The following is a 27,429-nucleotide window of genomic DNA, read 5'->3' on the forward strand; positions in this document are numbered from 1 at the left end:
AGGGCTTCAAGCTGTAATCAGGAAAGCAAACAACCGACCTGCCACGCTCTGTCCTCCTGGGGCCAAGGCAGAAATGTTCCCCCAGCGCTTCCCCACAGACGACCCAAACCCAACACCTGCATTCATTATGGAACACAGAAAGCGACTCGTTACTCCAAAGCCCCAGAGAAAATCAAAAGGGACACTGCCCCAGCTTTGATGCACTGATGGAGGGCATGCGGCAGGAGGAGGCTGGGAGAAGGAAATAAAGAAACAGCAGCGACTCAAGGAAGCCCAGACAGCGAGGCAGCGCCCGCAGAGCCCTTGAGGCTAGCCTGGGTCCGAGGAGGCAGCGCTGGTAACCGGTCCCCTCACTCCAGGGCAGTGCCGCCAAAGGCTGCGGACATAGAAAATCTGAGCTGGCAGGGCTCCGAGAGCTTCGCATGCACCGACCGGTTAAGAGGCAGCTCACGAAAATGCAAGAAGGTTCAGGGACTCGCCCGACACACACAAGAAGATAGCAGGGCTTCAATTAACCCCGGCAAAGGCACTTTGTCCTCCTGCCGACCCAAATGTCACCTGTCGGTTCGTGGTGGCAAGAACCCAGCCCAGCTCCCCACCAAGGAATGCCTCTCACCTCCTTGAGCCCTGCCCCATGGGGAAGAGGCTGACTAATTTGGCAGGGCAGCCCCTGGTGTGCACATTTTGCCAGGAGTGAAATCACCGGATGGGTGTCGCACGTGCATTCTCCCCTTTAATACTTCTTTTATTCATCAAACGAGGAGAATGAGGCTGAGCTGCCAAGTGATCCCCATCGAGTCCATCGCTTACTCATGTTTAGATAATACACGCGGGAATGGCCGAGGCCAAGGTCTGCCTCCAGTCCTCAAATGACTAGGTTACATAAATGGAAACCACCTCTCTGAGGCTCCTTTTGACGCCCAGACACAAATGCAAAGGTTTGCGTAGCGTCTGAACGTCCAACACCACAAAGGCATCTAATGAGAGCTTCCGAGCCCCACATCAAGGAGGGCCACTGTGGCCTCACTGGGCACGTGATGTGAGACCAGGACTTACCAGCAGACCGGCCAGCAAGATCGAGGCTCCTTAATTCAGGCTCACTCTCCACCTCCTGCCTTAAGCACATTCTAGGGAAGGGCACTGGACAAGCCCCAGGCTCCCCACCACCACCCCTCCACCCGCAAATAAACAGCCTCCACAGACCTCTGGGAGAGCAGGGCGCAGAGAGCCTGGGCTGGGAGTCCAGAGACGGAAACTCAAATCCCCGCCCCATTTCCTTCCCATCTTCAGGCCTCGGTCCCCACCTCTGAAAACAGCAGGACTAAACCAGATCTGTGTAGGTCCTTTTCCTTCATGAGCTTTCTCCCACAGGAATACCGAACTCGAAGGTTCTGCTGGCAAACCAATCACGAGAATGAGAGAAACCTTTGCTTTCCCATTTTAGTCATCTATAACTGGCGATCCAAGTATCTGGTCAGCAGGAGATGACCGGTGTGACACCACTGAGCTGATGTATTTCGGCCAAAATCAAAGACGACCGGCATGAGAAAGACGCTGAACCACGCTGTGAGAGGTGTCTGTTCAGTCCTCTGGGCCACTGGCTGCTGGACCCACATCGTGACTTTCATGGGCCCCTCAGAGGCCAGGTTCCTGGGCTGGCGAGCACCAGCCTCCATTCTCTCCCAGGCCCCGTCAGCTCTGATGTCCAGAGTTGCCAGCAGCCGGCCCAAAGGCAGGGCTGGCACGGGCAGGGAGCCAGAAGGCAGCCGGCCATGGAGCCCTGCAGCAACTCCACCCAGAGCTCAGGTTCTTCAGCCAGGGCTGTGGGCAGCTCCCGGGCAAGGGCAGGTTGGGCGACAGTCCCATAAGTATGCCAGGGTGGAGCTGGAAACCACAGGGCCTTGTCCACTTCCGCTCAGCCCAGGCAGGGCGGCGGGCAGCACCATCTCTGAGGACCAAAGGCAGAGACTTCGAGAGAGGTCCAACAAGAGGTCCCAGAAGAAGAGAGACACAGAACTCCCCCTTTCCTTCTCTACCCCAAACTCTCTCCTCCCTGGCATTAGAAATTAAGTGACGATAAGAAAAATAACCTGTAGATATCTACAAGACAGAAAAACAACAACAACAAACCCACAGTAGACAGGAAACACAAGAGTGAACTACAGGTGAAACACAAAGGCTTTCAGATATTGAGATCTTACATTCAGAGCATTCACTACTGTGCAACTTTGGAGAAGGCATTTTACCTCTATGAGCGGTGCTTTGTTGTTGTTCAGCCGCTAAGTCGTGTCTGACTCTTTGCGACCGCATGGGCTGTAGCCCGCCAGGACCCTCTGTCCATGGAATTTTCCAGGCAAGAATACTGGAGTGGGTTCCTTTTTCCTTCTCCAGGGGATCTTCCCAACCCAGGGATCTAACCCACGCCTCTTGTGTCTCCTGCATTGGCAGTCGTATTCTTTACAGCTGAGCCACCTGGGAAGCCTGCACTAAGGTTTATTCATATGTAAAAGAATAATACAAATGCTATCAGACAGGGGTTTTATTAGATGGGAAAAATGTTTCTTAAAATATAAAGATGTATATAAAAAAGGCAAACAGGATTAGCTTAGATTAGCTCACTAACAGGTTTGAGCCCTGTTTTAGAAAAAGCATGAGTTCTGTTGCAGAAAGGAAGTAGCCTTCTCTCTTTGCTTTTGCAGGCAAATGTATTCTTCATTCACTGGCCTTATCTGGTTAAGTCCAGAGAACACTCACCCTAGGTACCTCCGCACTGAGGATGGAGCCTCAGAGCCCAGAACTCAGCATGGGACGGTGGCCGCAGGAGCCTTGTTCACCTTTTGTTGTTTCATCTTCAAGGGTTCAGGGACAAAGGAAGCACACTTTCTTGCACTTAAGCAATGCACGGAACCAGTCTTGGTTTTATCTAAACCTTTCCTGAGACTTATTTTTCTTTAAGATCACAACTGATCTTACCTGCCTCCTGAGAAACCTGTATGCTGGTCAAGAAGCAACAGTTAGAACCAGACATGGAACAACACACTGGTTCCAAATTGGGAAAGGAAAAAATGAAGAAATAAAAAGAAAAACAAAAAATAAAATAAATAAAACAAACTGGGAAAGGAGTACGTCAAGGCTGTATATTATCACCCTGCTGATTTAACTTCTATGCAGAGTACATCATGCGAAATGCCAGGCTGGATGGAGCACAAGTTGAAATCAAGATTGCCTTGATTTCAAGGAGAACTATCAATAACCTCAGATATGCAGATGATACCATTCTTATGGCTGAAACTTAAGAGGAACTAAACAGCCTCTTGATGAGGGTGAAAGAAGAGAGTGAAAAAGCTGATGTGAAACTCAACATTAATAAAAACTAAGCAAGATCATGGCATCCAGTCCCATTACTACATGGCAAATAGAAGAGGGGAAAATGGAAGTGAGAGTTATTTTCTTGGACACCAAAACACTGCAGACAGTGACTGCAGCCATAAAATTAAAAGATGCTTGCTCCTTGGAAGGAAAGCTATGACAAACCTAAACAGCATATTAAAAAGCAGAGACATCACTTTGCTGATGAAGGTCTACATAGTCAAAGCTATGATTTTTTTTCCCAGTAGTCATGTATAGATGTGAGAGTTGGACCAAAAAGAAGGCTGATTGCTAAAGAGTTGATGTTTTGTGCTGGAGAAGACTCTAGAAAGTCCCCTGGACAGCAAGGAGATCAAACCAGTCAGTCCTAAAGGAAATCAATCCTGAGCATTCACTGGAGGGGCTGATGTTGAAACTAAAGCTCCAATACTCTGGTCACCTGACGTGAAGAGCTGACTCACTGGAAAAGACCTTGATGCTGGATATGGGTGAGGGCAGGAGGAGAAGGGGGCAGCAAAGGATGAGGTGGTTAGAGAGCATCACTGGCTCAACAGACATGAATCTGAGCAAACTCCAGGAGACAGTGAAGAACAGGGCAGCCTGGCATGCTGCAGTCCACAGGGTTACAAAGAGTCAGACATGACTTAACGACTGAACAGCAGCAACCACATGAAGAACTCCTTGTGACTTGAACGTGAACATAAACCAAACCACCTAGGAACTTACCCACCTGATTCATGGTACCAAAGCGAGAAGAGACAATAAGAGTGAAGCCTCCTACGCTTCCACAAAACACTAACCACTGAAGTATGTCTTTGTAGACATTTAGAACATCTATTTTAAGTCTTAACTATTTAAGGGCTTCCTAACTCTGCTTAGGGGCTTCCCAGGTGCCGCTAGTGGTGAAGAACCCGCCTGCCAATGCAGGAGAGGCAGGTTCGATCCCTGGTCGGGGAAAATCCCCTGGAAGAGGGCATGGCAATTCACTCCAGTATTCTTGCCTGGAGAATCCCACGGACAGAGGAGCCTGGCGGGCTGCAGTCCATAGCGTCGAAAAGATTCAGACATGACTGAAGCAACTTAGCCGCAGCACAGTTCATCATTAACACAACTTACTTACTAGCCATCTGATCTTGGAGACAAATCGCTTCATCTCGCTAGGCCTCAGTTTTCTTCCCTGTAAAATGGGGCTAACAATTGTTCCTCCTCCATAAAGCCTCTGTAAGGGTGAAGTGTCCTCAGGCATGCCATGTGCCTTCAAAGTCCTGGTACCAAGCAGCTAGCTGCTTAATGAATGGGCAGAGCATGCCTCCTCCATCATCACCAAAGATAAAAGTGCTGGGCCAACGCTACTGAATCAATAACCCAGCTGACCTTCACATATCACACTGGACTCTCCCTTTCAGCCAACACTATGTATGCACCAATCTAAGTCTCTAAATGAAGAGCCTCTCCTTGTCTCCCTCAATGGTGCCTGCTCCCTTCCTGGGAAAGCTCAGCCTTCTCCTACTCATTTACTCATAATTTCCAAACGGTCACGAGTAAAATGGCACACGTCAGTGTGCTTTGGTTGCTGAATAAGCAAAACACTGGCTTTTTGCTTGGAAAACACTCACACACCAGCATGAAACCTTGGCAGCCCATCCACTCTTGCCTCTCAAAAGCAGCCACTCATTGCGTGCCAGCCCCGCCATGACTTCCAGAATCATGGGGGACCCTTTGCCCCCAAAGTTGAAGCCTGGAAGTAAATTCTTTTCTTTTCTTTTTTTTTTAACCAAGGATGTCTGACCCAGTTCCTAAAGTGTTCATCAGTGATAGGTTAAAATAAAAGCAGCAACATCTGCAAAGCATAGAACTCTTTGCCAAGAGGACAAACCAAAAGGGAGCGTGTGGGTTAATTTGGGGTTCCAAGTTAGGAGATCTAACACAACTTTTTACGTGACATTTAGGCATGCTACTTTGGAATTCAAAGAGCAAAACAGTCCATAAATAAATAGGAAGACAATTGCTAGAACTAGAAAAATATTTTTTTAAAAATTCCAAGCTGCCCAAATTAATTCCTATTCCTGAGTTTCCACATCACCAAAAAAGTACCCAAAATTTCTCCTCCTAAGAATAACCACAAGATAACCCAAACAGCAGTCTTTAGTTTCCACCTATTTCACTTGTGAAGCCTATGCCAACAAGACTTTGTGGTTTGCCCCAAAACTTTTCGTTATATTTTGAGGGTAATAACCTTAAGCCCCATAATTTTTGAGAACTGAATGCTGATGTAATGTAAAATGTAAGATATTTATAAATGTACCTCTTTCACACATACAAGCTTTGGGGGGGTGAGATTAAAAGTTCAACCGTGGTAGTTATCTATCAATTAAGAAACCAAAGGGCGTATTTCATATTTAGGCTAAAGGCAATCACTCTTGAATCCGACCTCATGGAATTCAGTTAGGGAGTTAAAAGATGGACTTCCCTGGTGGCCCAGCAGTTAAGAATCCGCCTGCCAATGCAGGGAACATGGATTCAATCCCTGGTCCGGGAGGATCCCACATGCCATGGAGCAACGAAGCCCGAGTGCCACGACTACTGAGGCCCCAGCACTCTAGAGCCGGTGCTCCGCAAGAGAAGCCGCCGCAGTGAGGACCCCGCCCCGAGGGCCGCAGCACAGAGGACCTCACTCGCCACAAATCAGAAAGCCTGTTCACAGCCAAAACAAATAATAATAAGATAAATTAAAAAAAAATTTTTTAAGGAATTAAAAGATGGAGATTGGGGACAATGACTTCTTGACTAGGACAGTACTAAAGTCAGAAAAAACAGTTACAAAATTATTGTGCCGCTCTTGATGAAACAATCACTATTGTATTCTTGAGAACCTGAGTATTACCAATGAACTCTAACATGGCACTTTTGAACGTCTAGCCTGGTTCCAATTCCTTCTCAAGTTCATAGGACTGGGTCTGTTTTTCTACCCAACCTTGCAAAACAGCATGGCCCACCAAAAAATATATCAGCTGCATTTGCCTTTAAATTTAGTAATCTCAAACAAAGATCCAGAACAGCTGCATATAATTTAAAAACACTAACCCTATCCTTCAGTGTGGCCACATAATATGGGCACATACCCCTACAAACAACATCACCAACTATACACATACCCTTATCACACCCCACACAAACAGAATACAGTAACATTATCTGAATGTGCAGAAAGGAAAAGTTAATATAATTGACAGCTCCATCAGCAGGCCCTGAAGGACTTATCTAGAAGGAAAACAGCCCCTCAGTCTAACCAATATCACATCCTTTAGAAGCATATACAGTAGGTACTAAAAAAGGATGCAAAATGCTTCCACATCAACATGTTTCAATTCATCACAATTAAGTGAAGGACAGACTGGTCATAGGGTTGAATGCCTGGCAAGTCCACTTAATCCCAGACACCAAGCATCAGGCTGGTTCAACAGACAAGACAGGTGACAGAAACAAAACCACAACAAAGAAAAAAGAGTCATTTACCTCTGGCTTTTCAACAAACCTAGTTAGATGGTGCTTCTCCAACTGAATTTCAAAATTCAGTTCAATAACCCAACATTAACTTCAGAGAGAATCCAGAAGCAACCTCAACTGGCCTAAAACATCCAGACTCATTTGCAGCACCAGGTTGGCAAAACAGGACCCAGCACTAGCAGAAACCTCTCCCCTCCTAAAATGTAGGACCCCGGTGCTTCTGAGTACACACACAGTTCTGGGTGTAACCTGGCCCAGGAACAAGTATCACAGCCTGCATCAAGAGCAGTCTGCTCACAGAAGCCCAAGCTTCTTAGCATTACAGAGGAGGAGCCGCGGGGAGCTTAGATCAGAAAGAGCTCCCCAAACCTCAAATAAACCAACCACAGAAGAATCCACCCAGGGAAAACGATCTGCCTTCCTAACTTCCTCCAGTGCTATCTTTTTTTGGGTTGAGAAGGGAGCGGCACTTTATGGCACTTACATATGGGGCAGAGTTCCAGGGCAAATATCCCGTTTTTGAGGAGGTTCAGAGGCTTCCCAGCTCCCAGGCTTGCAGATTCTTCCTTATGTACCTACTCGGCCCTATCACTAATGCACCTAAAATTTTAAAGGAAATTGCTAAGCTCTTGACGCTGTCGGAGGCACCCACAAGCTTTCCCTGGAGACCTAGGTAAGAGGAGAGATTCTTTCTGCATCTCAAGCCTCCCTTCTTCCTGTCTGGCCAGCTCCTTGGGGCAGCATCGGCCTCGGGGATCCATTCACAGCTTATGAGTGCCCTACGGGCAGGTCCTGCTGGCGCAGCAGCCTGACTCTACCAAACCAGCCAGCCAGGGGATACGGGTGGGGACCAGTCTGCATAGATAGCTCTTTCCACCCAGGGCTTTAGGACAAGAGAGGAGGAGGAATCCCGGGGTGGAGGCAGTCCCGGCCAGAGCGCCCTCTCATTTCTCTGGGGTTTTTCCACCAGTCCTAGCCGAAGCAACTCAGCCTGCCTGGCCAAGCCGGGCCGTGGAGAGGTCCATTAATTGACCATCTCCCAGTCCCTTGCTGGTGACCTTGGTCACGTTGCTTTGCCTCCCTCTGCCCTCGGGGGCCTGACACCATCTACTTGGCGGGTTACGAGAGGGTCAGGATGATGTGGAAAGCGCCCAGAAGGGCTCAAGCCAGGGAGAGGACTTCCCTCTTCTTAGGGCTGTCCACAGCCTGTTCAATCCTCTCCCCACCTCTAGCCTCGGGGGGAAAACGGAGCTGGGGGCTGCACATCCTATGTCCCCCGCCCATCACCTGGCCGCGGGGTGGGCTGGAGGGAGTCCCGCAGTGGGGGTGTGGCTCCCCCAGGCCCCTTACGTCCCCTTCCTCCCCGGCTCGGAAATCGACGCAATGCAACTGCGAGGCAGCGGCCGCGCGCCGAGGCGGCGAGGCGTCCCGGCTGGCGGGCCGGGGTCCTCGGAGGGCTGCGCGCGGAGGGCGCCGGCCCCGACCTACCTCCTCCAGCAGCGTGACGGTGTTCCGGCAGTTGTGCAGCCGCGTAGTGAAGCTCGACGTGGTGGGCGAGTTGTAGTCTTCGGTGGTCTCGGCGATGAACTCGGAGACGGAGATCTGGTCCGGCATCCTGCCGGGGGAGGGGGCGAGACACAAGCGAGGGCGGGGGGTGAGTCACGGCGCAGGCTCCCGGGGCCGCGGGCCGGCCGGCGGCTCATGAACGCCCCCCGCACGCAGCCCGCCACCCGCCGCCCGGCCTGGCGCGGCTGCGATCCCGGCGGCGGCGGCGGCGCGAGAAAGCTCTGGCTGGCGAGAAAGGAGGCGGCGGCGGCCGCGATCAGCGATCGGCCCGGGGCCCTTCAAACTCCGAGCGGCGCGCGAGGCTGGGAGCTCTCAGCTACCCGCCTTGCTCTGCTCATGCCCGGCCACGGGGGAGGGGATGCTTCGCGGGGGGCTGGGAGGGGGCGTCCGGGGCCGGGCAGGTCGCGGCGGGCCGGCGCTGCCTGCTCACACGCTCTGACAGGCGGCAGCGCGGACACTGACTGACTGAACACACGCTCCCGAGAGCAGGCGGGCGGCGGGCGGGCGGGCGGCGCTGCCGCGACAGTCACGGGGACAAACAAGGAAGTGCTCTGCGCACGCGCCGCTGCGCCCCCCTCCCTGCGGGGCCCGGCCCCGCCCACACCACCCCGCCCCGCCCACACCGGCCCGGTCCGCCCACGCCAGCCCTCAGCCCCGCCCAGGCCCCGCCCCGGTCCGCCCCGCCCTCACCGCCCAGGCCCCGCCGCGGCCCCCCCTAGCCCCGCGCAGCCCTCCGACAGTGTGCCCCTCCACCCGCGGCCCGGGCCGCGCGGCTCTCGGGGCGGCGAATGCCCGCGTCCCCAGGGCCGCCCCCGGAGCGGTTACTTGGGCGAGCTCCTTACGCGAGCGTTTCGCAAGAAGGGGGACCAAAAAAAAAGTTGTGCGCGTTCTTTTTTAGCCCCGTGTGGGTGCAGGAAGCGAGGCCCGGAGAGCCGCCTCCGTCTGCGCGGGTCGCGGGCCCGGCGAGAGGAGCGCGCGGCGGCGGCCTCTGGGGCCCGGCTTGCAGCTTGCCCGCCCGCCTCACTCCCTTGGCAGGGCGCTCACTAGCCCCCCGAAGGCTAGTTTTGTGCAGTTTGCTGAAGCCGCTGAAGTGCTAAGTGAAGACATAGGAAGGTTTTTCTCCCCCACCCCCACCCCAGTTTTCTAATCTTTCATTTATACTGGCTTTTGTTGTTGTTATTGTTTTTAACGCGAAGGACAGAGGAGGGGAAGAGGTGTAAAAGGCATTTCCCGAGGTGCAAATGGTGTACAATGCTAAGTAGGTGCCAAATTTCAGCGGAAAAATTACCAACAGATTGCTCATTCCTCGGCCCTGGCAGATGGCTATTTTGCTCAATCTACTTAGCCCAAAGAATCCATTTAATTTCTCACCACTGATTGCGGATCAAATTGGTTTAAAAAAGAAAAAAAAAAACACCAACTAGGCCCTTAGGAAGCGCCTGAGGATTGGCTCCTATAATTGGAGCCAACTGGAGCCGGCTCACAAAGTCCCAAATTCACCAACCTGGGCAGAAGTCTAGCCCCCGGGCCCCCTCTGGGATTGAGTTCTGCGATCTTGTACAGTTATCTGTCCTCTGGTCCTTCCCCAAACCACAACAGAGTGCCCACTGGCAGGGAGGGGCATTGGACCCAGGAGTGATTGTCAAATGAAAACTGCATCTCCTCGCTCACTGCTTACAACTGTTTACTAACGCCCTCCTCCTGCCGCTGGAGATTCGGAAACAGACAATGCCGCTACTCTTCCATCAACAATAGTAAGGGAAACAGACAAGCAATATACATGTAATATAAAGTGAAGTATATACAGAGTAGGCAAGCGATGCAGGAGCTACCATTTGAGGAATGAGCAGAGAAAACCTCCTTGACAAAGTGACATCTAGAGCAGAAGAGAGAATGAAGGGACTTTCCTGGTGGACCAAGACATCCCCGCTCCAGTGCAGGGGACCTGGGTTTCATAACTGGTCAGGGAACTAGATCCCACATGGCACAAACAAAAGAGTTTCTGAGACGCAGCTAAAAAGATGCTGCAGTGGCAACAAAGATCAAAGGTCCTGTGTGCCACAACTAAGATCCGATGCAGCCAAATAAACAATAAAAAGAAGAAAAGAGAATGAGGGGCTGCCTCTGCAGGTATCCTGGTAGCTACGGGATCTTGGCCTTCAGTTGCCTCCCATGAACATGAAAGAAGAGGGCACTAGCCCCATGAGGCTGGTAAATGATAACAGATGAGAAGGTGCTCTGTGCCCAGGAGAGCCATTGTACAAGTTCAGGGTGTTTTGTCTGCCTGTGCTGGCTGTCCTGAACCTGCACTGTGTCTCTGGGGAAGCGCTTATTAATGTCAGGAAGGCAAGCACTGCAGCTAACGAGAGGAAGGCCTTGGTAAGGCAGCATACAGGAATAAAGACCCTGCTCTGGCAAAGTGTTCAGACATCAGTTTTGAGAGGCATCCTAAAAAAAACAAAGAAACAAATAGGTACACACTTTCTCCTCCTTCTACATTAAAAGTCTGCACTGGGACACACCAAGGTTGAGGTTTTGGGGAGACTGCCAGAAGGCATTTAAGACCCACACCTGGAGGTCACTTGTTCACATGCTGTTACTGACAGAATATGAGACACCAGAAAAAACCCTACCTCTTTTCCCATATACTAACTGGGTCATCCTGCACCTAGAAGGTTCTGTGACTTGGGAACAACCATGGCCACTACTAGCTTGTGCTCATTAAGCTCCAAGAGCCTCAAGTAACCCCATGTTTATCCCCATGCAGCAGTTGAGAGCCTAACACCCAGCACCCAGCCTTCCAACCACTCCAAGAAGGCCACCCCCTAGGCTGGAAATCAATTGAGACTCTGATTTTGCATTATTTCCACTTTCTCTCTCTTCCAAGTTGTCATCGAATACCTGTCATCCCTGCTGGGCTGGTAGCTCCTTCTATCACATATGCATGGCTTAGAGCAAACACTTGATAAATATGAGCTGTTATTAAAAAGCCTGGAGTCAGTGAATAATTGCCTCAATTCCAGGAGGCCTGGATTCCAGAGCTTTCTCTCCTGATAACTGATGCTGTTAGCCTGGGCCTTAGTGCCCTCACTTTGATAAAATAAAGGGATGCGTATGTCAAAATGACCACAGAGATCCTTCCCAGCTGGAGCTGAGTCTGTGTCTGCCCTCAGCTCTACAGATGCAAGGAATAAAGATTATTACAACAAGCTAAGCTAACTGTGATGGTAAACAGTGGGGATTGCTTTCTTGATGGCATTCACCAGAGTCCAAACTGCTGCCACCAATTGTTGTTTCAGTTTCATTTGAAGATTATGTTATATATCTGCTCCTCCTCCCTGTCTCCCCTGGCCAAGAAAGGAATATGTGAACAATGAGATTTTGTGCCCAGGAAAGTATATACCTCCTTAGACTGGTATGCAATTAGAATTTCAAAGATTCACACCTCCACCCACCATTTCTAGGGTTCATGAGCCATAATCCTTTTAAAATTTGAAACCATGCCCCAGGGCAAACCATCTGCACCTCTCATTTTCTCAAACACCCTGAAAACCACTCTTGGCTATCTTCTGTGGATAGAGTCTGATGCAGGCAAAACTTAAACACTAGATTTCTTTGTTCAGAGCTGCTCAGAAATATTTGTTGTTATTTAGTTGCTAAGTCATGTACAACTCTTTTGCAACCCCATGGACTGTAGCCCACCAGGCTCCTCTGTCCATGGGATTTGCCAGGCAAGAATTCTGGAGTGGGTTGCCAATTCTTTCTCCAGGGGATCTTCCCAACCCAGGGATTGAACCCATGTCTCCTGCATTGGCAGGCGGATTCTTTACCACTCAGCCACCAGGGAAGCCCGCTCAGAAACACACATCATCATTCTTGGAGCCAGGAAAAACACACACACATACTCATGCACACCCAGTTTTGTCTAAAGTGTGCATCATCTCTTTCGTCATCATCATCACCCCCATCCAATGCTGTTCTGCACCCTTGCACTCCTCAAGCCTGTTTGTTACTCTGAGCACTGCTGATGAGATAAGAATGGTCCTTACAGAATGCTTTTCTTCCCCTTGAAAAGCAGGGATAAGAATAGTGGTGGCTTATTCTCCTGGTCAGCAAGGACACTAGTGACCCCACAGGCATCAGGGAATTGGCTATTCCCAGTTGCAGGCTTCACTCATCTATCTGCCTAACAACCAAGGTGATGCATTTGCAAGATAGCTGACAATGTACCAGGGGTGGGAGAGTGCGGAGGAAGTGTGGGGTCCTTTCTGGGCACAAGAAACCAGGAACTTTCCTGGTGGTGCAGTTATTAAGACACAGAGCTTCCACTGCTGGGAACACGTGTTCGACCCCTGGTCGGGGAACTAAGATCCCACATGCTGCGCACAGCCAAAAAAATAGAAGGGGGAAAAAAGAAACCAAGAAGAGCTATCGGTGATCTTATTCACATGCCTAGAAAGTGGCCCAGGCTGACAAGATGGAATTATAGCATTCATCAAAGGCTCCAAGTGCCTTCATGGGGCAGGGCAATGGGATAGTGTAGGAAGAGAATATGCTTTGTGTTACTTGGATCTGGGTTTGAATCTGCACTTTGTCACTTCTAATAATGCATTGTTGTCTCATCTGTGAAATCAGTATAGTAATAAAATGACTATGTTACAGGTTGTTAAGTGAAATAAATTGAGAAGCTGTGGATAAAGCAGTTGATGCATAGCAAATTATCAACCAATGTCAATTCCCTTTGAACTCCCTTTTTATGTGAAGTATGACCATGAATACATCTCTTTTCATTCCAGGACTCAGATCTCTCCCTAAATTAGTCACCTGGCGGAGGAAGGAAGAGAGGGAAGGGGAAACTGTACAGTAATTCCCAAAGTCTGGAATCTCAGATGTGGGGATCGTCTTTAGAAACTGCTTATTACTGTAAGTATCCCTTGTGAGGTCAGATCCATCAACGATGGATTTTGGAAGTAAAGAAACAGTCTCTAGAGTCAAACAGAATGAATACCAATGAGGATCAGAAGAGAGCTGAGGCCGTAAAAGCCTGGTTTTCGTGGAACACAGTTCCTGTAAAGAAGGATATTCTAACCAAGGCAACTTCTAGAGGGTAGAATAGGCATTTGTTTCATAAGAGCATGAGTTATAGGATGATTCTCATGAGAAAGACTTGGCCTCACATCTCTACCATGTAGCAGCTATTAGATCTTGTTGAAGTAATTCACATCTCTGAGTCTCAGTTTTCACATCTGCAAACTGGGGGCAATGTTAGTAACTATGTCTCAGTGCTCTGAGAATTTCATGAGCTATAGCATATAAGGTGCTTAGCCAGGGTCTGAGGGATCATAAGTAGATGACAGTTCTCAGGTATTATGGGAATACTGAAAGCTTGATCTGAAGATAAAAATTCTGATATTCCTTCCCCCCTAAAATTTACTGAAACCTACAATGTACCTGACGCCTTGCTAAGTATAGCATTGTGGACACACATATCCTTCTTTAAACCTCATGACAACTTTATAATGTAGGTATGATTATCTTTTTTTTTATAAAGATTTTTTAATATGGATAATTTTTAAAGTGTTTATTGAATTTGTTACAATACTGCTTGTTTTATGCTTTGGTTTTTGGCCTTGAGGCATGTAAGATTGTAGCCCCTCTTTCCCCCGTTTCCTCCCCCACAAGGAATCAAACCTGCATTGAAGAGTTAAGTCTTAACAGCTGGACTTCCAGGGAAGTCCCAAGTATGATTATACTAAACTTACTGGAGAGAAACTCGAGACTAGTGAGATGTGGGATAGGACTTTCTGAGCTTTTGTTCTGAGCCAGGCGCCGCCCTGGTTATATAGGCAGTGTCTGAATTCATCCACGTAACCGTCCCGATGTGGGAGTATTACAATAATGGAAACCAAGGGACTTCCCTGGCGGTTCAGTGGTTAAGATTCCATGCTTCCAATGCATCAAACTCGGATTTGATCCCTGGTTGGGGAACTAAGGTCCCACATGCCATAGGGCATGGCTGGGGGAAAAAAAAAAAGACCCGGTGAGATCTCACTGCAAGTTAATGTCCCAGTGCCCAGGAGATGAAATCCTGGGCTTCTTCTACTACCTGCAAAAATCAAGTTCTCAACAGTAATTCACAGAGTACTACTCCATTAGATGCCCTTCTCATCAGGCAATCAAAATAAGTATTGTTTGTTCCTTATTTCACCTGATAACTTATGTATTTGTTTTCTATCATCTTAACAAAGTGCTAGAAGAATGGAAAGCAGTGGGCGGGGGATGGGGCTGGGGGTACAGGGAGAGGGAAAGAGGCACTGGATTCCATGTGTTTTACTGTCGGGCATGTGTTTTGCTGTCGGGCTCACGTTGCCATATTCGACCTCAGCAGCAGACTGCTTCACTCATGTGCCTTGTATGAGTGCTTCCCAAGTATACTTATATTCTCTCAAGTAAGGAAAAAAAAGCCTATTCTAGTCTCCAATGAACTTAATGTAAATACTCCAAGTAAAAGCCACTAGAGTGTTCCCAGCGAGTAAGGAGGAGAACATGATTTATTTGGAGACGATAAACTACTCTCTGTTCTACCCCCAACCCTGCTTCCCTGGCTGTTTTTTCGGTCAGGGGTAGGAAGAAGAGTCAGGCAGAGTGCTGGGGACCCAGAAGACTCAGAATCCTGGTGGATATATCAACTGAAAGAAGTCAGGAATGTATTTCTGTTCTGTCCTGTAAAGGAATAATAACATCAACTAGTAAATGCTGGGCTTGTTATATGCTCTGCATGATTCTGCATTGCTGCAGGCATACCCTCATTTCATACTCAACAGCCACCATAGAGCAGGCACTGGTATTAACCCCATTTTATACCTGGGAGGAACCTGGAGCTTAGAGGTCACCTTGGCAAGTGGAGGAGAGTGACTGGTTTGATTTCACAGCCCGTGTGATTAGCCTCCTGACAATGGGTCCACAGCCCTTGGATGCTCTTCTGTCAGAGCCTGTGCGTCATCTTTTTTCCTCCGGGGGAACTTGTTACAAACCCAACTCAAAGGCAAAGTAATGGCTGGAGTGGAGTTGTTGTTCAGTCGATGAATCGTGTCAGGCTCTTTGAGAGCCCCATGGACTGCAGCACACCAGGCTTCCCTGTCCTTCGCTATCTCCCAGAGTTTTCTCAAACTCATGTCCATTGAGTCGGTGATGCCATCCAACCATCTCATCCTCTGTCGCCCCCTTCCCCTCCTGCCCTCAAACCTTCCCAGCATCAGGGTCTTTTCCAATGAGTCAGCTCTTCGAATCAAGTGGCCAAAGTATTGCAGTTTCAGCATTAGTCCATCCAGTGAATATTTAGGGTTGATTTCCGAGTGGAGAGCACTCCCATTGCTCCATTACTACATTTGGAATTAATCCTTACAGGGATATTTGCAATATAGCCTCCCTTTATTTATCTATCTATATATATAATTTTATTCATATATACATCATTTTATTTATTTTTGGTTGTGCTGGGTCTTTGCTGCTACACACAGGCTTTCTCTAGTTGCAGGGGCTACTCTCTACTTGTGGCATACAGGCTTAGCTGCTCTGAGGCACGTGGGATCTTCCCAGACCTGGGGTCGAACCCATGGCCCCCGCACTGGCAGGCAGATTCTTATCCACTGAGCCACCAGGGAATTCCACAATACAGCCTCTCTCTTACTTTGTATGAAGACTGTTGGCACCATTGGGAAGGACCTAAGACTCCCTACACGTGGAGAGATGAGAACTTCCCCAGTGACGAACAGCGCTGCTAGTGGCAGGGAGCGGCTCAGGATTTCGTCTTCCTACCGAGTTTCCTGCACTGCAGAACTCCCAGACTGTCCATCCCTGGGGGGAAGGGGGGTGGTACATTGTATCCTTCTTGGTATTACCCACATCCCTGAAGATCTAAGGGAGGGACAAGAGATTCCTAGAGCCCCAGGCTTGGCATTTTATAAGCACCATCTCCTGAAATCCCCCCCAGTGGCCTAGTGAGGGGCCATGCTGTCTGTTGAGATACGTGCACAATCTCCTTAAGGACTACAGCTAATAAACAGAATCACTATTCACAGCCGGCCTGAATCCAAACCCTGCAGGCTTTTTCTTCCCCACAGAAGGCGCTGCCTCATACACGTTCCCTGTGGGCCCCTGATAAACGTGTTTTGGATTGAGCCGGCTCTTTTTTATGAGCTACATCTTTCCTAATATAAATAAAACAACATCCAGGGAAGAAAAATGGTGGTGTTATATGGGGTTCCTAAAAACTTGCCTCCTATAGGAGCGAGGGATTTTAAGCCTTAATTTGTTTCTGAAAAAGAAATCATCACCTGAAAAAAGAGAAACACTTAGAAAACCTTCAGGTTTCTTTTCTTTTTTTCTGATGAATTTGTCTTAGTTCAGTTTGGAGGCTCACACTTACTCATGCCCACTTCTGTGCTGTCTCAGGCGGACAACATGTCTTTTTTTTAATGACCCTTTTTCACAGCACCATTTTCCAAATATTTCTATTTCTCCAGCAAGACTGTGAGGTCCTTGAGACTCGAGGGTTTTCCATTTGCTGTTACAGTCTCAGAGACCCAGGTGCTTAAGAGATGCTTCTTGAACAGATGGAAGGAAGAATGAATGACTGGATGAACATTTATGATGGGGGAGGGGTGTGAGAGGAATTGGAAGAGGACAACTGAAATGAGGAATCCTGGTTCTTAAGAGTTTCTGCATGTATGTTATCATATGTGAAATAGGTCGCCAGTCCTGGTTTGATGCATGAGACAGGGTGCTCAGGGCTGGTAGACTGGGACGACCCTGAGGGATGGGCTGGGGAGGGAGGTGGGTAGGAGGTCAGGATGGGGACACATGTACACCCATGGCTGATTCATGTGAATGTATGGCAAAAACCACCACCATATTGTAAAGTAATTAGCCTCCAATTAAAATAAATAAATTTAAAAAAAGAGTGGATACAAAAAAATAAAAAAGTTTCTGACATCATCAGAAAGCTACCAGAGTTGGAAAGAATTTCAGGGATAATATGGTTAACAACCCTTTCATTTTTCAGATGAGGGGACAGGTTCTTCACTGGTTAAATGAATTTGCTCAGTATCCCCTGGCAGAATTGTGGGGAATTCTGAGATCCCAGGTATCCTGCTTCCCAAGGGTTGCCCCACTCCTCTACCTTACATTTCAAGGAAGGCATTAAAAGACCTTGCCTGAAGAAAAAATATGTGAAACTGCCATTTAAGAATGGATTACGATGGTCTTTGCGTCACAGTGTCAAGGAATGCCTATAGACATTGGCCTACCATTTACAACTTTTAAAATTCTAACTACATAAAATTTGGCATAAGATTACTTAACTACCACTCCTCTCCTAATTTTGAGCAAGAAGGCTGTGAGTACAGTCGAAGACCAAAGTCATACCCACCCCCTTTCATCATTGTCTTGCCTCCTTCTCTTCTTTCTTGCTCTCCAAAAACTAAGCTAGAAACGTGACAGCAATCAAGAACCTTCTACGTCCGCCCCTCCCAGCCCTGTGCCCTTCCTTCTGTGTGTGTGGTAGACCGACTCTTTGCAACCCCATGGACTGTAACCCCCCAGGCTCCTCTGGCCATGGGATTCTCCAGGCAACAATACTGGAGTGAATTGTCATTTCCCTTCTTAAGTGACTCTTTTTAAAAGGTTAGAAGTCACAAGAGATAAGGCGATGTTTCCATGACCAGAACATTGGGAGTCAGTGATGTTTTGGTAAATAACCTTCCCCTCACCCAACCCAGGGCAGCCCTACAGGATCATCCCAGGGTAAGTGAGGTTTCTCCTTCTCCCAAACCCACTTTACTCTCCCAGACTGACTCATTCCTTGTGGGACATTTTCAGAGATAAGACCATTGTCCCCGAGTCCCTGAGGACATTCCTCAATGGATGCAGAGGTATTTAGGTTGGAACCCATTGGTTCAATTCCATTTGCAGTTACTGAGCAGCACTACAATCCTTTCAGAGGTTTAAGAATGCCTGATCTGGATTCAGATTGCCTGGGTTCAAATCCCAGCCCTTCCACCTAATAGGGATGGTTAACCGTAGGCCTACGTAATGTCAGCTACTTAATGTGGTTTCAAAGGAAGATGTCCTTTAAAAGATGATCTCTCTTCTAAGGCTGTTGTGAGGTATAAATGAGATAATCTATGCAAGATGTATTGGTATATAGTAAATGATGAGTAAATATTAGCTACTAATACCATTATTTGTCTTCGGAGCAGGTCCTATGCTAGACTCTTCAGGAGCCAAAAGGACACACAAGATATAGCCCCTGTGCTCACACGTAGGTAGAGATACAGGTCTGCAGCACAACTGCCAAAATGTTCAAAAAACTCAAACAGGAAATAAATGTGTCTTTCAGCTATGTGACCTATGCATGTGGAATCCAAAAAAAGGTCCTTTCATGTATCTCTGATTTGCTCAAAGCCTGGCTAGACCCACTGTTATGAGCAGCTTTTCAAAGCTGCCTATCATCTGAAACACTACTCAAGAAGAAAAATTTGATAAATGACAGTTGTCTGCAACTTTAGCACTGAGACGGAACATGGCATTGCCAGGGAGGTCAGCTTCCCTTCCTCAGCCAAATCATCTCACCTCCTTTGGTCTCATTTCCCAGGAACCCAGGGCAGACACTCTCTGAGGTCCGAGGGCAATAACATCCTACAATTTGATGAATTCTTTTCTTATATCAGTGTTACAACCAACCCCAAACACCAGCTCTACCTCAAGATCTACTTGTAAGCCAAGAACAGTCTGGAGGTCATTACTTCCGCGTTGGGGGCCTCTGTTATGAGCACCCTACATTATATGAATCTATCACAGTACCCAGTTGTTGCTTTTCAAAAATATGATTTCACCTACAAGTATTTGAACCCACATAACAATGAGCTGTATTATAACAGAATTTTCCTGTAATTATGTCAAATGTAGGGCATCGCTCTATTTGAAAAAAGAAAACTGCCCACCCACTGCAGAGTTTTCTTCCTAGCATATGCTATTTGGTTAACGTCTTTCTCAAATGTGAACATTCCAAATCACACTAGGGGCTCTAATTTAAAAAAAAAAAAACCCAAAAAACTCTACAATTGCTGGCTAAGCTTCTGACACAAACATCTAGCTTCTGTTTCCTGTTTTTTATTTTGTGTATTGTTTTTGAAAAATTAGTCTCTTTGTTCAGGTCTTAGAGACTTAGAGGTATTATACAAACTCATTTATAAAATGGCTGTGTTTAAGTGGACAGCAGAGAGTTCACTGTTGATTAGATGTGGAAATGATTATTTTCAATTATCTTTTGTTCTTCTTTTGTGAGTAAACTGACTTTTCCCCTATTCTTTGGCTTTGGGAATTAACCTTCATTTAACCCCAAGAAATTTATGCATCTTGAACTCTGCAGTTCCAGACAGACCTTGAAGAACACTGACTATAATTTTTGTCCGCCCTACACATCCTCATAAGTCCACACGATTCTCCGGAGACTGTCACTCATGTGTTGCCATATTCCCACCCAAAGGGCTGGGCCAAGCTGTCCAGAACATCCCAGAGCTCTGGGCACAGCATCGATGTGTATTCTGATAGGCATCACACTCAAGCAAGGTCAGTCAGGGAGCGTAAGGAGGTCTGATATGGAAGCCAGAGTCAACAACAATGTGCCTTTTCTCCAGGTCTAGCTCAAAGGGCTTGGAGAAGGCAATGGCACCCCACTCCAGTACTCTTGCCTGGAAAATCCCATGGACGGAGGAGCCTGGTGGGCTGCAGTCCACGGGGTCGCTAGGAGTCGGACACGACTGAGTGACTTCCCTTTCCCTTTTCACTTTCATGCATTGGAGAAGGAAATGGCAACCCACTCCAGTGTTCTTGCCTGGAGAATCCCAGGGACGGGGAGCCTGGTGGGTTGCCGTCTATGGGGTCGCACAGGGTCAGACACAACTGAAGCGACTTAGCGGCAGCAGCAGCAGCAACTCAGAAAGCTTAGGAAGCCTTTAGTTACTGATGACTATCTTTGCCAGGGCTTCCCAGGTGGCGCTAGTTGTAAAGAATCTGCCTCCCAATGCAGGAGACAAGAGACGTGGATTCGATCCCTGGGTCAGGAAGATCCCTTGGCGGCAGGCATGGCAACCCACTCCAGTATTCTTGCCTGGAGAATCCCATGAACAGAGAAGCCTGGCGGGCTACAGTTCACAGAGTAGCAAAGAGTCAGACGTGACCGAAGCGACTTAGTACATGTGCATCTTTGCCACACATAAGAGAGCTTGCCTAAGGATGATGCAAACCAAAGTCAGCAAGAGATGGAGGGAGGAAGGAGGGGGAGAGAGGAAGAGCCTGGTGACATCACTTGAATCAGTGGATCCCAGAATCTTTCCCATGCCTGCTGCCAATCCTAGACTTTCCAGGTATGTGAGCAGCTACGGTTTTTCCAGCAGTCATGTATGGATGTGAGAGTTGGACTAGAAAGAAAGCTGAGCCCTGAAGAATTGACACTTTTGAACTGTGGTTTTGGAGAAGACTCTTGAGAGTCCCTTGGACAGCAAGGAGATCCAACCAGTCCATCCTAAAGGAAATCAATCCTGAATATTCATTGGAAGGACTGATGCTGAAGCTGAAGCTCCAATACTTTGGCCACCTAATGCAAAGAACTGACTCATGTGAAAAGACCCTGGTGCTGGGAAAGATTGAAGGTGGGAGGAGAAGGGGACGACAGAGGATGAGATGGTTGGATGGCATCCCCGACTCAATGGACATGAGTTTGAGTAAACTCTCGGGAGTTGATGATGGACAGGGAGGCCTGGTGTGCTGCCGTCTATGGGGTCTCAAAGAGTCAGACATGACTGAGCGACTGAATTGAACTGAACTGATACTTCTTTTTTCAGCCTAAGTTGGTCTGAGATGGGTTTCTACCAATAAAACAAAAAGAGCTCTGGCTAGTCTTTTCCTGGTTTCCAGTACCACCTTCAGTTAGTAGATGTGTTACCCTGGGGAAGCTCTTCATGGCCTCAGAGCCTCAGCTTCCTTATCTGTAAAATGGGGATACTGATATCCACTTCAAAAGATTATTAAAAAGAACAAATTAGGTAATACACATGAATCTGCCTGCAATGCAGGAGACTCAGGTTCAGTCCCTGAGTCGGGAAGATCCCTTGGAGAAGGGGAAGACTATCTACTTCAGTATTCTTGCCTGGAGAATTCCATGGACAGAGGAGCCTGAAGGGCTACCATCCATGGGATCGCAAAGAGCTAGACACAACTGAGTAACTATCACTCACTTACTTACATAACAGAATGGGAGAAAATACTTGCAAATCATATATCTGATAAGAGTCTAGTATCCAAAATATATAAACTTAAAAAAAAAATTTGGCTGCACTGAGTCTTTGTCGTGTTGCAAGGGCTTTCTTTATTTGCAGCACATGGGCTTAGTTGCCCCACGCCGTGCGGCATCTTAGATCCCCTACTAGGGACTGAACCTGTATCCCCTGTACTGGAAGACAGATTCTTAACCACTGAAACACCAGGGAAGTCCCCCCCAAATATATAAACTCTTAAAGTTCAACAATGAGAAATGAAATTAATTTTTTAATGGGCAAAGGACTCAAATGAACATTTCTCTGAAAAAGATATAAAAATGGATAACATGCATGTGGAAAAAAAGATGCTCAGTATCACTAGTCATTGGGGAAATGCAAATCAAAACCACAATGAAACACCATTTCACAGCCACTAGGTGTGGCTATTAAAAAAAAAAAAAAAGCTGGAAAGTAACAAGACTTGGAGAGGAGGTGGAGAAACTGGAACCCTCATACAATGTCAGCCATTAAAGGCTGGCTCAGACCGTAAAGAGTTTGCTTGCAATGCGGGAGACCCGAGTTCGACATACATTGTTAGTGGGGATGTAAAATATCTTTGGGAAACACCATGGCGTTTCCTCAAAAGGTTAAATATAATGTGACCACCACCACACGACCCACCAATTCCCTTCTTCAGTATATATCAAAGAGAAAGGAAAACACACATTCAGGCAAAAACTTACATATATCACAGCAGCATTAGTCATAACAGTCAAATAGTGGAAACAACCTAAATTTCCAACAGACAACTGGATAAACAAATTGTGGTACATTCATGCAACGGAATATTACTCAGCCACAAAAAGGGAAGAAAGTATTGATACATGCTACTACAGGGATTAAACGTGAAAATACACTATGCTAAGTGAAAGACACAAAGGATCACAACTATTGATTCATATTCACAGTGTATGATTCCATTTACACAAAATGTTCAGAGAAGGCAAATCCATAGAAACAGAAAGCTTACTAATGGTTGCCAGGGTCTAGGGGAAGGGGAGAAGGAGTGACTCAGTGGATACAAGATTGGGGGAGTGGTGAAAATGTTTTGGAGTTAGATCATGGTGATGGTTATATAACTCTGTGAATACACTAAACCCAGTGAATTGGACATTTTAAAAGGGTAAATTTTATGCTATGGCAATTTTTAAGATACTATGCTGATGCAGGAAGAAGGCACAACTTACTCATTTATAATATTAACCACTATAATCATTCAGTACCTACTATGTACAGGGCTTCCCAGGTGGCACAGAATCTACTTGCCAATGCAGGAGATACAAGAGATGCACGTTCAACCCCTGGGTCAGGAAGATCTCCTGGAAGAGGAAATGGCAACCCACTCCAGTATTCTAGCCTGGAAAATTCCATGGACAGAGGAGCCTGGCGGGCTACCATTCATGGGGTCGCAAAGAGTCGGACACAACTCAACATGCACACACACACGTACAAGGCGATCTATGCAACGGTTTTGTTTAAACCTTATGACAACTCTAAAAAGTAGCTATTACTCGCCACGTGTTTCATGGGTAGGAAACTGAGGCTCAAAGAAGTGGTGCTGCAGCCAGTAAGTAGAGGAACTAAGGTTTGAACACAAGTCTGTCTGAATTCCAAGTTCAAGCTCTTTCCACTGCATTCTTTGTACAGATAGTACCTTGCTGAATGTGGCAGGGACTACTGGTTTTGTCGCCTTTCTTCAGTAACAGAGCCCCATTTGATTCAGGTGAGAAATGTGTTCAGCCAAAAGACTCATCTTTCAGCCTCCACTATAGCTGGTATGGTTGGTTGTGTGCCTAAGTCTAACCAGTAAGATGTAAGCTGAAGTATAGGAAGGCCTTTGAGGAAATGCTTTGAAAGGAGTTACTTCTGCTGGAGGAATACCCCTGCTATCCTACCCTTCTTCTTCCATACTGCTGCCTGGAATGCAGATGTGATGACTGACACTCCAGCAGCCATTCTGAATCATGAGATAAAATGCTAGGGATGGTTTAACCAGTAAGACAGAATCAGGTTGGGTGCCTGATAATCATGGAGGCACCAACTATCTCCAGGTTTCTTTGGTCTGGGAGAAAGAGGCGTTGGGGGGCGGGGCGGGGGACACAAATTGCTAATATTATTCGGATTTTTCTTCACATGCAGCTGAAATATAATCTGAGCTTTTATATTGAAACTATGAACATACTTAACCAACTAAGAATGTATAAAAACAGCTAATATAAGTGGTCAAATTTGAAGCAATCTACCAGAGTCATTTTGTCCTATATATTAGACTCTATATTCAGAGGCATAGAGATTCTATTGAATTATCCTGAAGACAGGCATTGAGTCCTATTTTGTGGAATTATAGAATCAGCGAAGAGACCAGTCTCAATTTGCCAAGTACAGGCATTACATATTATAAGTACTTAAATTCATCTCAGGAATTGCTTTAGAAACACAGCCACAGAGGAGCCAACAGGCGTCCACAGACTGTCTTTCTGAAGAAGCAAATTTATTTACACAACCTTTGCACAATTTGGTTAAGAGAGAAGAGACAGAACAGATTCTAAACAGGAAATAAGATGATAAAGATCAAAGACTTCTTTGCTTTAAAATCAATGTTCTGCCCAGTCTTTCCAGAACATTTATTTAAAATTCCCAAATTATCTTCCCTGCCAGAAAGAAAATTGGTAGTGGTCTTTCTCAGTTGACAAAGAATCGCAGTTTTGTTGTTTATTTGTTTACAAAACACAGATGTGTCACGTCCCAGTCAGTGTATTATTTATAACCCAACAGCAAGTTGGTACAGTATTTTTGGGTCAAGAATGGGTTTTCTTTGATTCTCCTTCCTTCTCATTAGGGTTCTTAAGAATTCAAACCACAATGACGCAAGTGCAGATAAAACATTTGGAGGAAGGAAAGATTTTTCCACACTGTTTTTTTCTGTAGCTTAATATATCTGATTTTTTTACACACTACCAGCTAGAGCTGGTAACCCACATATTCTTGATGAGGGTAAAAAGTTTTTATTTTATTATTTTGTATCATAGGCTATGTTTCTGTATATGTGTGCAAGTAAGAAGGGACAGAACTCAGATTAAAATTTATTGCACTCCTTTCTCCAGATTGGGTGCAATTTTTTTTTTACCCTACTTTTTCCTTTTCTATGAGTATACATGTAGGGATTCCCTGGAGGTCCAGTGGTTAGGACTCTGAGCTTCCACTGCCGGGTTTCAGGTTTGATCCCTAGTAGGGGGACTAAGATCCTTTAAGCTGAGTAGTGCAGCCAAAAAAAATACAATAAAATAAGAGTGTACATGTATGCATGTGAACACACACACACCATTCTCTTCTAGAACACAGGCATCAGGAAATAAAGTACACAGATTCCCCAGAGAGCCAAATTCATTTCCACAAAGTCCATGCACCATAATTCATGCTTTTTAATCACTGGAATACCCCTACCCCCACTCCAGCTCTCACTTCAGCCTGGGTCTCTTACTTTACACTCAGTTCTAATGGGTTTGGTGAGCCGGTTTCTAAGCCCTCAGCAAACTGAAGGGACCAATTACGCTGGCAAGAGTGAGAAGGGACTACAAAGAAGGAAAAAAAAAAAAAAAACTGCAGAAATTTGCCAGCATTCACCCCCACCAGAAAGAAATTCTAAATACACGTGCTTGCTAATGAGGGCACACCATTCCGCTCAACTGACGCCACCCTCAATAAGAAGTGATATTCAAAATGATGAACCTTTGCAATCAAGAGGTTTGAGACATGATGCTATAGTCTAGGCAGCACGCCAGGTGCAGGTCTTTTAGGAGGGTTTGCAATCAGACCAGCAAAAATAACATAAAACAAAACGTATTTGGTGCTCAAAGGCTTTGCAGAAAATGCCAATTCCTCAAGGGAAGTATCACAGCCAATGTGAACACAGATTAGGAGTCAAAAGACAGGAGATCAAATCCCGACACTGGTGTATACAAGCTGGTAGGACACTGGGCAGAAGACTCAAACTTCCTCATCCCTACAAGGGGGTTAAAGACAGCAACATCTGAGGTTGCTGCAAATTTAAATAAGCTCCAAATTGCTGGTTTCAGCTACAGGCCTTCTCTGGTGGGCACTTAGGGTGCACAGGTAGAAAAGACGGAGGCCAGTGTCAGGGAGGCTTTCTGATTACTGACTAGAGTCTAGCCTCAGGGCTCTCATCCCTTGGATTCTGTGGTCCTCAGGCTGTACTGTACCTTCCCTGGTTAATATTCTGTTGGCCCCTGTAGGAAGACCACAGACAGAGAAGCCCTGAAGAATTAACTGGAAAGAATGGCCCCAGCAGGTTCTGACTACAGCTGGGGATGGAAGCAGGGGGAACAGAGAAGGAAGAAGACAGACAACTGAAAAAAAAAAAAAGAAATGAGGTCTCCTCCCTCTGGTTTCAGTGGAGAAGATTCTGACAGGTGTACTAGGAAGAGCAGGCGAGCGGAGTGTGCTGCTAGCAAAAGGTGGAGAGAAAAGGAAGGGAACTCCCATTACTGCCTACCTGCCACCCTCAGAGCTATGCCCCCACTGTGCCTCCTTTAATTCTTCCACAACCTCATGACGTATGATACCCATTTCACAGATAAGGAAACTGAGGCACAGAGAAGTTGAATACTTGGCCCAGGTTCTAAAAGCAGGTCTGTGTGATTTCAAAGCCAGTGTTTTTGTTCGCTTTTTTTTTTTTAAACATAGGCTGCCTACAGCTTCACCCCTGCCGACGTAAGCTGAGAAACAAATAAATAAATGGGGAAGACAGAAATTTTCACTTCATCCACCATCCTTGGAGGGGGTAGATAACCTGCCCCCTACCCCTGCCTCTTTGCAGTGTGAGATCAGTGGAGTATTTACTTGTTTATTAAATTTTTTTAAAAGGTCTTGTCTTCCACCTTCATATCCAAGTTCAAACGGGGCAAGAGACATGAAAAGTTTTCTGAGGAGCATTGAAAAGAATCAAGTCAGGACACAAGTCAAAACGACAATGAGGTATCACCTCACACCAGTCAGAATGGCCATCATTAAAAACTACACATAATAAATTCTGGAGAAGGTGTTGAGAAAAAGGAACCTCCCACACTGTTAGTTGGAAGGTAAATTGGTGCAGCTACTATGGAAAACAGTATGGAGGCTCCTTAAAAACTAAAAACAGAGCTACCACATGATCCTGCAATTCCACTCCTGAACATATAGCTAGAAAAGATGGATACATGAGACAAGTGCTTGGGGTTGGTGCACTGGGAAGACCCAGAGGGATCGGGTGGAGAGGGAGGTGGGAGGGGGGATCGGGATGGGGAATACATGTAAATCCATGGCTGATTCATGTCAATGTATGGCAAAAACCACTACAATACTGTAAAGTAATTAGCCTCCAACTAATAAAAATAAATGGAAAAAAAAAAAGATACATGCACCCCAATTCATAGCAGCATAATTCACAATAGCCAAGACGTGGAAGTAATCTAGGTGTCCATTGACAGAGAAATGGACAAAGAAGATGTGGTATATAGGTAGGCAGATAGACAGATAAATAGATAGACAGCTATATAAACAATGGAATATCACTCAGCCATAAAAAAGAGTTAAATGAAATACCGCCACT

The 27,429-nt window shown here is 46.7% G+C and overlaps 1 protein-coding gene across 2 annotated transcripts in view; it reads right to left on the bottom strand.

The window, feature by feature from the left end:
* The window catches only part of ASAP1 (ArfGAP with SH3 domain, ankyrin repeat and PH domain 1), a 327,644-nt gene that overhangs the window by 249,375 nt on the left and 50,840 nt on the right, over positions 1–27,429 (bottom strand). For both annotated transcript variants that reach the window (XM_043483127.1, XM_043483126.1), the window contains exon 3: positions 8,365–8,491. In XM_043483127.1, the coding sequence (XP_043339062.1) occupies positions 8,365–8,491 (127 nt within the window). The remainder of the gene's footprint in view (positions 1–8,364; positions 8,492–27,429) is intronic.

Source organism: Cervus canadensis, chromosome 12 (assembly GCF_019320065.1).
Source record: "Cervus canadensis isolate Bull #8, Minnesota chromosome 12, ASM1932006v1, whole genome shotgun sequence".
Classification (NCBI taxonomy): domain Eukaryota; kingdom Metazoa; phylum Chordata; class Mammalia; order Artiodactyla; family Cervidae; genus Cervus; species Cervus canadensis.